The 13,775-nt window shown below is 38.8% G+C and overlaps 1 protein-coding gene across 1 annotated transcript in view; it reads left to right on the forward strand.

Annotated features, from left to right (window-relative positions):
• The window catches only part of IRAG2 (inositol 1,4,5-triphosphate receptor associated 2), a 73,506-nt gene that overhangs the window by 20,950 nt on the left and 38,781 nt on the right, over positions 1-13,775 (forward strand). Inside the window, exons 14-16 of the mRNA XM_010946525.3 lie at positions 5,145-5,259; positions 5,681-5,843; positions 12,731-12,792. Coding sequence (XP_010944827.3) covers positions 5,145-5,259; positions 5,681-5,843; positions 12,731-12,792 — 340 coding nt within the window. The remainder of the gene's footprint in view (positions 1-5,144; positions 5,260-5,680; positions 5,844-12,730; positions 12,793-13,775) is intronic.

Consider the following 13,775-nt stretch of genomic DNA (forward strand, 5'->3'; position numbering starts at 1 on the left):
TAAATTGAGTAGATAGCTAAATGGAGTGAGAGAGCGAGCTATGTGATGATCTGGGGAGTGTTCTAGGCAGAGGAGATAGCTAATGCAAAGGCCCTGGGGTTGTAATGAGCTTGGGATGTTTGAGCAGCAGCAAGAGGCCAGCATGGCTGGGGTGGAGTGAGTGCTGGGCAGTGGTAGGAGATGAGGTCGGACAGATAGGCAGGGGTCAGGTCCAGAGCCTTGCAGTTCATGTTTAGGAATTGGGATTTTATTCTAAGTGGATCAGAAGCTACTGGAAGATTATAAGCCAAGAAGTAATATGACTTGTGTTTTGAAAAACCATCCTGGCTTCCAGGGAGAGAATTGTCTATATAGTGAAAGCAGTGAGAAGAGGTTTTTTTCAATAACAGATCACCAGTTAAAGATCCTGAGATCAATTTACTGGATTATGACCCATTTTTACAAATAAAATATAAAATATCAGAATACAACGCACATAGTAAGAGTAAGTAACATTTCATAAAGCTTTTGTTTCAGCTACATGTGTGTATGTGTGTGTGTGTATTTTGTTGAAATATAAAATATTTACTGGGTTATGATTTTAAAAAGCCACTGAGTTAGGTGCTATTTCAGTAGTCTAGGTGAGGGGTGTAATGTGAGCCAGGGTGATAGTTGTGAAGGTGATAAGAAGTGGTTGGATTCTAACTATATTTTAAGGCTAGATCAGATCTGACATACTAGTGAATTAGATGTGAGAATACAAGAAAGAGAGAAAGATCATCTCTGTAGATGACATGATCTTGTATATAGAAAACCCTAAAGACTCCACAAAAAACAGAACTAATAAACAAATTCAGTAAAGCTGCAACATACAAAATCAAGACAAAAAAATCCGTTACATTTCTATGCATTAACAATAAGCCATCTGGGCAGCAAGGGAAAAACAAAGAGTGAGTTACAAGGGAACCCCCATGAGGCTCTCAGCTGACTTCTCTACACAAACACAAACACTACAGGCCAGAAGGGAGTGGCAAGATATAGTCAAAGTCCTGAATGAAAAAAAGATGCAGCCTAGGATACTCTATCCAGCAAGACTATCCTTTAGAATAGAAGGAGAGAGAAAGAACTTCACAGACAAGCAAAACTAAAAGAGTTTAGCAACACTAAACTCATGCTAAAAGAAATATTGAAAGGTCTACTCTAAATAGAAAAGAAGCAAGATGCTATAAAAATGAGAAACTCATAAGTGGAAAGGTTATAACTACCATGAATTAAAAATTGAATAAACACAAAACTGTAAAAGAAGACATCTAAATCATTAAGAGTGGGAGAGGGAAGCAAGGAAAGCCACTGTGGAAAACAGTATGGAGATTCCTCAAAAGACTAGGAATAGACCTACCATAGGACCCAGAAATCCCCCCCTGGGCATGTATCCAGAAGGAACCCTACTTCAAAATGACACCTGCACCCCAATGTTCATAGCAGCACTATTTACAATAGCCAAGACATGGAGACAGCCTGGGTGTCCATCAACAGATGACTGGATAAAGAAAATGTGGTATATTTATATAATGGAATACTATTCAGCCACAAAAACCGACAACATAACGCCATTTGCAGCAACATGGATGTTCCTGGAGAATGTCATTCTAAGTGAAGTAAGCCAGAAAGAGAAAGAAAAATATCATATGAGATCACTCATATGCGGAATCTAAAAAAACCCAAAAAACCAAAAAAACCCCACAACAACATAAATACAAAACAGAAACAGACTCATAGACATAGAATACAAAGTTGTGGTTACCAAGGGGGCAGTGGGTGGGAAGGGACAGACTGGATTTTAAAATGTAGAATAGATAAACAAGATTATACTGTATAGCACAGGGAAATATATACAAGATCTTGTGGTAGCTCACAGGGAAAAAAAAATGTGACAATGAATATATGTATGTTCATGTATAACTGAAAAATTGTGCTCTACACTGGAATTTGACACAACATTGTAAAATGACTATTACTCAATAAAAAAAATGTTAAAACAAAAAACAATAAGCCATCTGAAAAGGAAACTGAGAAATTTATTTAAAGTAGTATCAAAAGAATAAAATTCTTAGGAAGAGCTTAATTAAGGAAATAAAGACATGTACACTGAAACTATAAAACAGTGCTGAAAGAAACTTTAAAAGATGCAAATTAATGGAAAGGCAGCTTGTGTTCATGGATTAGAAGACTTAATATTGTTAAGATGTCTGTAATACCCAAAGCATTCTACAGATTCAGTGCAATTCCCATCAAAATTCAAATAGAATTTTATTTTACAATAATAAAAAAGAACAACCCCAAGAAAGAGCCAGGGTGAGGGACTATGATGAGTGCTCGTGTGCCAATTCAAACCATCGTCTTTGTTCTCAGTGCCCCTTTGGCATCTACAGGATCCCCAGTTTTGTCTGCAGACTGAGACAGGTGGATAGAAGCTAGTGTTTTGGGCAGTCCTCCGCAAAGTTGGAATGTTGGGAACAACAGCCCAGCTCTTTCTTGATCCAGGGAAAAGCTGAGAGATGGGGAGTTCCCAATATTCATATGGAACTACAAAGGACCCCACATAGCTAAAACAGTCTTGGGAAAGAAGAACAAAGCTGGAAGTATCACACTGTTTTCAGAGTAAGTTACAAACTATAGTGATTAAAACAGTATGGTACTAAGCTAAAAACAAACATATAGACCAATGGAAAAGAATAGATTGCCCAGAAATAAACCCATGCATATATGGTTAACTGATCTTCAATTAAGTTGCTAAGAATACACAATGGGGAATGAATAGTCTTTTCAGCAAATAATATTGGGAAAACTGGAAATCCACATGCATAAGAATAAAGTTGAACCCTTATCATATGCCATATACAAAAATGAACTTAAAATGGGTTAAAGGCTTAGACATAAGGCCTAAAACTGTAAAACTCCTGGAAAAAACTTAGAGGAAAATTTTTATGACATTGGTCTTGACAATTTTTTGGGTGTGACACCAAAAACACAAGCAACAGAGGAAAAAATATACAAGTGAGTCTACATTAGACTAAAAAGCTTCCACACAGCAAAGGATTTAACAGGGTAAAAAGGTAACCTGTTGAATGGGAGAAAATATTTGCAAACCATATGTCTGAAAAGGAGTTAATATTCAAAATATAAGAAGAACTAACAAAAAACCCAACCCAGTTAAAAATGGGCTAAGGAATTGAATAGACATTTTTCCAAAGAAGACATAAAATTGGCCAACAAGTATATGAAAAGATGTTCAACATCACTAGTCATCAGGGAAATGCAAATAAAAACCACAATGAGTCATTCACAATGATGAATGAATCACAATCACACCTGTTAGGAAAGCTAGTATCAAAAAAAAAAAAAAAAAAAACAACCCAAGAGATACTAAGTGTTGGCAAGGGCGTAGAGAAATTGAAACCCTTGTATACTGTTGGTGGGAGTGTAAAATGGTACAATTGCTATGGGAAACAGTTTGGAGGTTCTCAAAAAATAAAAATAGAACTACCATATGATCCTGCAGCCCCACTTCTGGGTACACATCCAAAAGAATTTAAAGCAAAATTTCGAAAAGATATTTGCACACTCATGTTCATTGCAGCGTCATTCACAATGGACAAGATGTGGAAACAATCTAAATGTTCATCAGTGGATTGAATAAAGAAAGAAAATACAGTGTATAGATACAATGAAATATTCGGTGTTTTTTTTCTAGAAAAAGCTTTCAAAAAAAAAAAGAGAAATTTCGCCACATGTGATAACATGATGAATCTTGAGGACATTATTCTAAGTAAAATAAGCCAGTCACAGAAGGGCCAATACTGCATGATTCCACTTTTGTGAGGTGTCTAAAATAGTCAAACTTACAGAAGCAGAGAGTAGAATGGTGGTTTCCAGGGGCTTGGGAAGGGGGAATGAGGAGTCATAATTCAACAGGTATTAAGTTTTAGTTACACAAGAGGAATAAGTCCTAGAGATCTGTTGTACAACATTAAGTCTATAGTTAACAGTACTGTATTGTACACTTAAAAATGTGTTAAAATGGTAGATCTCGTGTTAAAATGGTAGATTTCATGCTAAATGTTCTCACCACAATTTAAGGAAAAGAAAAAACTGACTACATGCTTTTGAACGATGCTCAGGAGAATGTGTGTTTTAGGTAGTTTTTATTTTCAGTTAGGGTTTTGTTTGCTGGTTTACCATAGTGGTAGAAGCATTCTCTGAGACCATCCTTGTCTCTCCCATGGTCCTTCTTGTAATCAGGGCTGGGTTTTGTCTTAATATTTGCGAGACCCACAAAAGGCTTAAACCTGACAATGTCTTCCTCACTGCTTTAAAACTCCCAAAGGTTATCATCCCTTTGAGCTAAGGTCTTTATTCGGGTCAAGTTGTTTCCAGATAGTCATTGATATATGGGTATATAGCATAGTTTTAATAATCTCATCAGCTAACAGATGCATTTTTATATATTTGGGGGATCAGGGTTGGATCCAAAAGGGAAGTAATATAACAACACTGAGAGATTGGGGGGTTAGGAAGAAAGGGAGGGGCTTTAGAGAGGAGAGGACTGCAGTGGAAATACTAACAGGTAACTTTTATCTATTCTTGGGAGCAGCCCTTCCTTTCTCATGGTACATATTATATACCACGATTGACAATTCTTAAGGTTAAGTTCATGAAGCAAAGCGCTTATTTCTAATTTTTTTCCACTCTTTTTTTTTTTTTTCTTTTCCCTTTCTCCCTTTTCTGTTCCTTTCTCTTTTTTTGGAAAAAGCTAGCTGTGATGTATAAATATTACACCTGTCACAGTGACCTCATTGTAGAACCAATGTAGCTAAGTGTTATGACTGTAGCTTGTGGGGAACTGAATATTCCAGTGTGAAATAGGAAACTAAATGTCCTTATCTATAAAGTTATGTTATCAGGCTAAGTGAGCAAGATGATGGTTTTCATTAAAATCCCGTATTTGTGAAGCATTTATCTATATCTAAATACTTTCACTTTTTCCTCTCTTCTCTGAGGAAGTGTATTAAGTTTGAATTTGTCATAACTTCCCAGGGGTGACTCTTAGTTGAAATGTCACTGACAGCTTGTGGTTTGAACTTTTTTTTTTTTTTAAACTCCAGGCAGAAACAACTAGAAGCCATCACACAACTGCAAGAAGATGCTGTCAGCCAGGAAGCCATCTTCAGGAAGAAGGTCCAAGAAGCCAGCCAATGGTTGGAGGACGCAGAGAAGCAGGTAGGATGGCCTTTGACTACATTATATGCAGGGGAAGGCTTCTCAGATGTTCTTAACACCGTGAAGTAAAAATGGAGGAGGAACAAGAAAACAAAGAGGAACTGCGAAGTTCAGTCCCTCTCGAGAGGAGCAGTGAGCGGAGGAAGTAAAGGGGGAGTTGTAAGAGGCGGTGTCAACAGCCTGCTGATGAAAGAGACAACTTTGCAGAAAGAGGCAACTTGACATATCAGGACAGCTGTAGAAATAGCTCAGGCATACGAAGCCCATGCAAACACAGAATTGCAGAAGTTCAGTGGAGGCTTATCGCTTCCCTGAGAAGAAAAGCACATTTTCAGTTTCGTGTGCACAGTCAGGGTGAGCACTCAATGGCTTTCTTTCTCGGCCACCCTGCTAAAATTCAGCATTAACTGTCCGTATCCAGGTGGAGGATGGAGATCGGGCAGCCCACTCTGCCAGTGAGAAAGCTAAGCCTTTGCGGCATAAATTAGAGGAAGCAATTTCGGAACAACGGAATCGCCAGACTATAAATACTGAGTTAGTGAACTCTTGCCAGACACTTGAGCAGAAGACGAGAAAACCAAAAAGTGAGTAGCAGATATCTGTTATGTCCGAATTCAGTCCACTCTGAGGTGGGGCAGAGGATTACAGCCCTTTTTCTGGATTACAGCTGCTGTATTATTACTGCATTCATGGCAGTGAAGTGGTTCCAGAAGGCAGTGCTGTGGGCGTTCGGGGAGGTCTGCCTAGTGGCTAGGTGGATGGATTTAACCATTAACTTTCCCTTTTGGTTGTTTATTAGAAGCTGGATTTTTCCATGACTGTTATTTCTTTAAAAATTAAACAAAATTTCTCAATATCTGTAAAAGTAAACATGGGGAAAAAATCTTGTATGCGTGGGATAGTTCAACTTGCAAATTGTTTACATATTATACCTTGATTTTATTAGCCAGTTTGTACCCACCATATGGTAGAAAAGGTCCTGCCTCTCTGTGTTCATTTAAGCAGGAATTTTAGGCTTGGGCAAAATGCTTATTAATTCCATGTACATCAAAATATTAAATATGTGTGAAAATTCTTTAAAAAATTTAATGTGCTCTTTCCATATGTATATTTTGCTTTAAAAATGAGACTATTTGTCCTTTTTCTGTATTACCCAAAAGTAGATAAGTGTTTACTGAGGATTTTGGTGAGAAGACAGTTGTCAAAATTCATATGTCAGATTATTTTTAAGCTTATTTTGTTCTAGAAACACAGTTCAGGAGAAATAAAGCTTATCTCTATGACCATTTATCAGACAACTGCTTTTGTTCAACCAGCTTCTTGTGCTAACAATATAAATGTTCTTTTTATAGAAAGTTATTGATTCGGGTAATGACTAAATACAAGGTTAAGGTAAGCTAGAGGTGGAAATTTTTAGACATGGGTTTCTTTTGAACTTATTGTACCCTTTCTACTGTTATTCAAGAAAGCTGTTTGAGAGTGTAGAGGAATTGGCTAGTTCTAAAATAGCAGTGGTTATTCAACATTTTATTATTATTATTTTTAAGCCTCGAAGAGCTTGCTCATTTTTAATAACTCTAAGTATCATTTTACTTTGCTTCACTCTGTCGGATAATACGAAGCATATTTTAAATTACATCATCTATATGTTACATTTTGTATTGGTCAGAGGACACTGGAGAAGGTTCCCTTGTGACTAGAACTGTTGGTTTTGAGGCACGAACATGAAGGCATTCCAAATTTGGTTTATGGTGTGTTTGTTTTAGACCCAGTGCTTAGAGGAATAATCTTTCGATCCAGTTACATTTATCTTTTATTAAATCAATGTTATACCCCATAGTTTCATACAACTAGGAATTTATCCCTTCCTCCACTCCCCCCCCCCCACGCCATGATTTGTAGTACTTTCTTGGAAAAGTCAACTTTGTAAAATCCCAAAGTAGACTTCTTGATACTATGAACTGCTGTTGTCTTATCAATCTATCCTCAGGGAATAATTGGTCCAAATACCATTTAAAACAGAATGTGAAAGCAGCTGCTCTAGGTTGAATGCGTGTACTTTTTCTGGCTGGATAAAGCAGTGTGCATGCCTCCTTTCCATCTTAAGTCACCCACAGTCTGCCAGGTTTTATGATCTCCTTTACTTGTTTGTGTCTCTTGCTGTCCAAAGAAAGCACACATATCAAGATTTTGCTCTTAAGACCCTTTGCTTATGGAGACCTTTCTTAAAATGCCCTTAAAAATCAACCTTTGCAAGAAGAGGGGAAGTTAGGTAGCATGTATTTTCGAAGTTCATATAGCAGATTTTCCAGACAGACCAGGAACAAATGTCAGCGAGGCAGAACAGTTATCACACAAACACATCCTCACACATCCCACCATGACCACTGCCACCACACACTGTTTGAATTCTGAGTCAGACATTGAATTCTGAGTCAGACGATAAAAATATTTAAATCCATTTAGTTCTTGTGAAACTTCTTGGTGAGCTTCATAAAGGCATGAAGTGTTTAAGGCAAGTTGCTTTCTGTTGCATCTGAGAACGGTTCATTAGCAAATTGCGTGGGGGCGCAGCTGTTTCGTCCAAATGCTCAGGTCAATGACGGTGCTCACAAACTGGACTTGGGAGTTTGTTTATGACATTTAAATGCTGAATTTAAGGCTTAATAAATAATATTGTTGAAGTTTTCAGTTCCCGCAGGACTGGACTGATTTATAAGGAGATTAGTGTCCATGCTTGCCCCATGGAATGTGCCATTAGAACTACTAAATTTCTTGAATGGTTACTTACATATTTTCTTTCTACTGCTTCTTTATATGTATTTAAGTATCTTGTTACAAGAGCAATACTGGAAGTATAAATGGATATTTGCTTTAAAAAGGAAATCTTCTTAGACGAAGGGTAGGCATACAACATATTAGGGTGAATCTACTGTGCAAAAAGCATAGGCTAAATGATCTAACCCAAGCTGTCACCCTTTTGCTATTCATCTTCTCTTTGCCCCAATTTCCATGAAATCTTCATTGAGTCACTCATTCAATAGACAGTGAGTGAAATCACATATATTTCCTTTAGAAACCAGAAATATTTCTTTGGGGAGGGAGCCTAAGAAGATCTTATATATTATAATTCCTTACTTGAACATAGTATCTGATGTGAACTTTAGAGACGCCGTTCACCTAGATGAGCTCACTGGAAAATCTAGCTTGCTGCTCTTAGCACGGAGGGCATGAGGTACGGGACAGCCAGCAGCTATAGAGCTTTGAGGATGAATGCAGGACGAGACCCATGTGTCCTGGGTAGTCAGTATGCAAGAAAGGAATGCAATAGGAAGGGGCATTCAGGAGACGGAGACACTTAAAGTGTTGGGGTGAGGACCAAGGAGAAGAGCAAAGTCAGATATACCTTGCTGGATAGCTGTGATAGGATGGGAGCTGGCATTTTCCCAAATTACAGGCATAGATATGGATGCAGTGATGTAGGAGGCAGTATAGAGCATAATGATAGAGAGCCTGGGATTTGAAGGTGAACCTACTTTCTGACACTAAGTCTACAATAGACTTCGATAAAGTTGGGCAGATCACTTTACCTCGCCGAGCCCCCATACCCTCTTCCATATGGAAAATACCATAGTGGTTCGTTTATAAAGAACACAGCAAATGCAAAAGAGTAGCTGGTGCTTGGCCATGCTGGGTACAGTCTGCTCTGCTAGAGCAGGTTTCTGTCAATCACCTAAACTACCTCATGCACCACTGACAATCGGGTAATGACCTGGGAGAGCAATCTGGACGTTTCATTCACAGTTTTCCTGGGCTGAGGATCTGGAGTCGGGGGAACAGAACTAGAACCTTCAGCAGGAAAGGAAAAAGCCCTCAGCTTGGCTGCTGACAGGCAGCAGGAGCCTTTCAGCTTCATTTTAAGAAAATTAAAAGCCAGCATCCTTCACTTGGGCCTCCCTCCCACAGAGGAGCCGTCCCAGCCACGAAGAGCTCTGGTCGTGGCGGGCGGCACTCCCTCCTGCTTTTGCCTCCGCGGCCCTGCCGCCTGAGGGTTCAATTTCCATCTGCGTTTTCTCAGCGCCCTACCAGTACTGTGCCATTGAAAGTGTCACCAGCATCTCCCCTCTATTGTTCTTGTGCATTTGTAGCATCCTGGGGGTCAGCCTTTAGCCGTTTTAAGTTGCATGTCTCAGTGATCCAAGTTCTCTTCCTAGGTACTAATAATTTAGTAATTGTGTTGTTTGTTGCGTATATATTTTAGGGTCCCTTCCAAACCCTGTTTATCTCATAGACCACAGTATTTCGTTCTTGTTGTAGTTTTAAAGTTCTTTGTTATTGGTGCATAATTAACATAGCATAAAGTGTTCAGATCTGAAGTGTACTGTTGAAGCAGTGTGACAAGTGCACATTGAAGCACAGAACTCCTGCAACCCCAGAAAGTTCCCTTGTGCTGCTTCCCAGTCTCTCCCCGCTCCCACCTCCACCACCACAAGGAACAACCACTCATCTGATTTCTGTCACCTATGAGTTAGTCTAGCCTGTTCTAGAATTGAGTTATACAGTAGGTACTTTCCTCTGTATCTGTCTTCTTTCCCTCAGCACAGGATTTATTTGTGTTGTGTTTGTCAGTGGGATGCCCTTTTCATGGTTGGGTCATATTTCTTTGCATGAATATTCCACAATTTGATTATCTCTTCTACTATTGGACATCTGAATTATTTTCGGTTTTGGGTGGTTAGGAAGAAAGCTGCCATTAACGTGTGTGTATGGGTCTTTGTGTGGACCTGTGTTTTTAGTTAACCTGGGATAAACATTCAGAAGCAGAGCTGCTAGGTCATATTTAGGGTAGCTACAATTCTCATTTTTTAAGAAACTGCCAAACAGTTTTCCAAAGTGTTCACACTCCAGTTGGCAATGCGTGGGGAATTCCAGGTGCTCCACACCTCCAGTATTTGGTGGCGTCAATCTCTTTCATTTTCCCTGCTCTACTGGGTATCTCATTGTGATTTTATTTTGTTGAGCTGATTGGCTGTTGCTTATCTTCTTTGTGAAGTTCCTAAGTCTTTTGCCCTTTTTCAAGTTAAGTCATTTGTCCTTTTGTTACTGAGTTATAGGATTTCTTTTCTTTATATATTTTGGATACAAGTCCCTTGACAGATCTATGTGTTGTGAATTCTTTTCTTCTAGACTGTGGCTTTCAATGAACTTTAGTATTTTAATGCCCTATTTTATAGAACATTAAGTAACACATATACTGTGTTATAAAGTCCATAATCCATAAATGTCAACCATCATTGATAGCTTACATTATTACAGCTCTAATATTATGGTTTTGTTTTTCAACAGCCAATTAATTGCCGGGCTTTTTGCCTGAAAGTCTTATTGCATAGTCATTTAGAAAGTTGTTTTATCTCTGCTTCCTTCAAAGGCAGTGTATCCAGGACACCTGGTCTCATCCTACAGCACAGATGGCAACAGCAGGGCATAGAGTGGCCATTGTTTTCCTTGCTTCCCTGTGAAACCCAAATGCCCCAGAGACATGGCAGGTCCAACCCCAGACACACAAAGAAGAATGCAAAGGTGCATGCAAATTTGGGTCATAAGCCAGCTCATTTTGCCTTATGAAACGTATGAAAATAGTTGCTACACCTTGCACGAAACATCTGCTGAAATGAAGTTTACAATTTGAATGTTTTGAGATGGACTGTTTCTAAAATCCAAGATCGCCTGATGGGAAAGCAGATGGGCAATTTAGACAGTCTCATACTAACTCATTATTCCTTCTGAAACACAAGCTTAATTTGGAAATTCAAAGACAGTGTTTTGAGATACACAACTTCGGGAACATAATGTCGGCCACTTCTGAAAGCTTTGGTTGCTGTTGCTTCGATAAAGGTCAGGAGGTAGACAGAGGCTTATTTCTTAATGCAATTAACACAGAATTTTTTTAAAAAAATTGAATCTTCACTAAAATTCTAAGTATTAAGAATTTAAAATTTTAAAATTATTTAAGTATACTAGAAATATTTTTAAAATGTATTTTCCGCCTGTGGGCCTAATACACACTATGTCAGGCTTAGTTGAGAAGCACTATTTTTACAAAAAGAACTCATACAAAATAAATTTTACATGGGTAGTCTGCCACATCATTGGAGCTTTTCAAGCTTTTATTCCCTGGAAAATATTGAACATTAGATTATGTACTTTGCACATGTATTAGCATTTTTTTTCATGGCTCAGAATTTCTCTCGACTTTTGAGACATAAAACTGTTGGTCTTTAAAATAAGAAGCACCAGATTTCTGTGTGTTTTGGGCACCGGAGTATCTGCTGTTAATTTTCCTGGCTGTTAGTGATCTTTTAAAAAAGTGGCAGCTATTAATATGCCTCCATCTAGCAGAGCTTCTGACCCTCATTTAATCTTTGTTTTTAATCATCTGTGGGCTGAGAAAACAGTCAGGCGTGTGAGAACTGTGTATAAATTCAGAGCCCACTGTCTGAGTGAAATGTGAGGATGGGCCACGTGAATCAAGGGCATGGATATCAACGTCTGTTTCGGTCGTTCCAAAGATAGCAGCCTCTTTTCTGGTTCTTGGCTATATTTCAAAGAGTATGGATTGTCAAATAAGTAACATGTTACTATTTAACTCAAGAAGTGAAATAGGTATTTCTCCCACTCTCATTATTCCAGAGGTGAGCATTTGGAAGTTACCGGGCAGCAGATTTCAGTTAAGTAGAAAGGCAAATATATTTAATTTCACAAAAGAGTATAGTGAAGTGAGCACTGTCCTGTGAGTCAGATCTCAGCTCCACAAATAACCAGTTACCCCTTAAATGCTCTGGACCTCAGGGTTCTCGTGACCTCAGACCTACTAGTAGGAGTCAGGGGCTCTGGGGCTCCACTTTCAGGGCTCCCATCGCTCACAGCTCAAGCAAAGGCTTGTTGAAGAGAGGATTTCTCCATGGGTCGGAAGCTGGACTGAGTGACCTCTGAGGCGTCTTCCCATTTTAAGATAAATAATTCTGTGACTTACTCCTAGAAGATAATTCATTTGCCCAACTATAACATTTAAAAATTTTTTTTTAATTTTTATTTATTATTTTTTCATCTTTTTTGGGGGGAGGTAATTAGGTTATTTTTGTTTTTTAATGGAGGTGTTGAGGATTGAACCCAGGATCTCAGGCATGCTAGGCATGCACTCTACCATTGAGCTATACCCTCACCCCTTTGCATCTGTCAAGGTTAATGTTAAGTACTCAAGGGCAATAGTGGTTTCTCAGCTCCCACCTGCTTTGTCCTCCTTTCCCACTTTCCCAAGTCATGAGTGGCGACCACCATCCTCAGAAGCCATCGTCTTCTCTCTCCTTTCCTCAGGCCCCAAATTTAAAGCTGTTAAATGTTTATGAAATGAATTAACGGAAAAGGGGGTTACAAACTGTCATATTAAGCTGAATGTAAATTCTCTTTGTAGCAACAGTTGAATCACTAAGACAGAAGTTCATCAAAGGACAACTCCATGGCTTGCTGTTTCAGGTAACAAACACACACACAAAGACCCAGACCTCTGTGATGTGTTTACTGTGGGGACGTTGTCCAGTTTGTATAAGATTTTGAAGCTAATTTATCATATGCAATCATTTTAATCATAAAATTACATAACCATCTTAGAAAAAGATGCCCTGGTGGACTTTGTTCTCTTATGCGCTGACAGCATTTAGCACAACAGGAGGGGAGAATGCATGTCAGTGAGTGGCTCCTAGTAACATCTTTCCAAGAAGTAGCATTCAGAATTTACTGTATCTATTAGCAAAAGGCCAGTTTTCTAATCTTAGGCCCCTCCTTTCCGAGACTCGTGAATGGGCTTTGATGGTTGCTGTCTCTTTTCTCCTCCATTGGAATTAAACTTTCAACTCCCTTCTGTCTGGATAACCTAAGATACGCGTGGTAGCGTTGAATGTATTTCTTTCCCTTATGACACTTGGTGAATTTCTCCTTTCTGTTCATAAGCGAAGAACAGAAGGAACAGCAAGGTTGGCACGAGAGGGAAGGGGCTGGAGGAGGAAAGAGGGAAGGGCGACATTTGCATGGATCTGTTTCCAGGGCATAAAGCGGGCACATCTGTTTAAGCAGGAAAAAAAAAAATTTCACGTAGGAGATTAAGCTAGGCAGAGTGCCTAAAAAGTCCCCTACAATAAGTTGAACCAGAAAAAAATCTCCTTATCTAAATGTGCTTAAATCACCTCAAGAACACAATTTTCTATTATAATGTAACTTTAATCACCTCAAGAACACCAGTTTCTATTACAATATATGATAGGTATGTATCTACCTCTCGGAATAAAGCCACAATTTTATCGCTGTGAAAATTTTCGCAGACATCATTTTCACCACTCTGTGTCTCCAGTAAGCTTCTCTGGCCTCTGCTTGAAGATTTTAATGACCAGGCCATTCAGTTTCTTGAGCCTGATCTTTGGATTTCGCTCCCAGCACAAGGAATGGGGGAAAATGCACTGAGA

Source organism: Camelus bactrianus, chromosome 34 (assembly GCF_048773025.1).
Source record: "Camelus bactrianus isolate YW-2024 breed Bactrian camel chromosome 34, ASM4877302v1, whole genome shotgun sequence".
Taxonomy (NCBI): Eukaryota; Metazoa; Chordata; class Mammalia; order Artiodactyla; family Camelidae; genus Camelus; species Camelus bactrianus.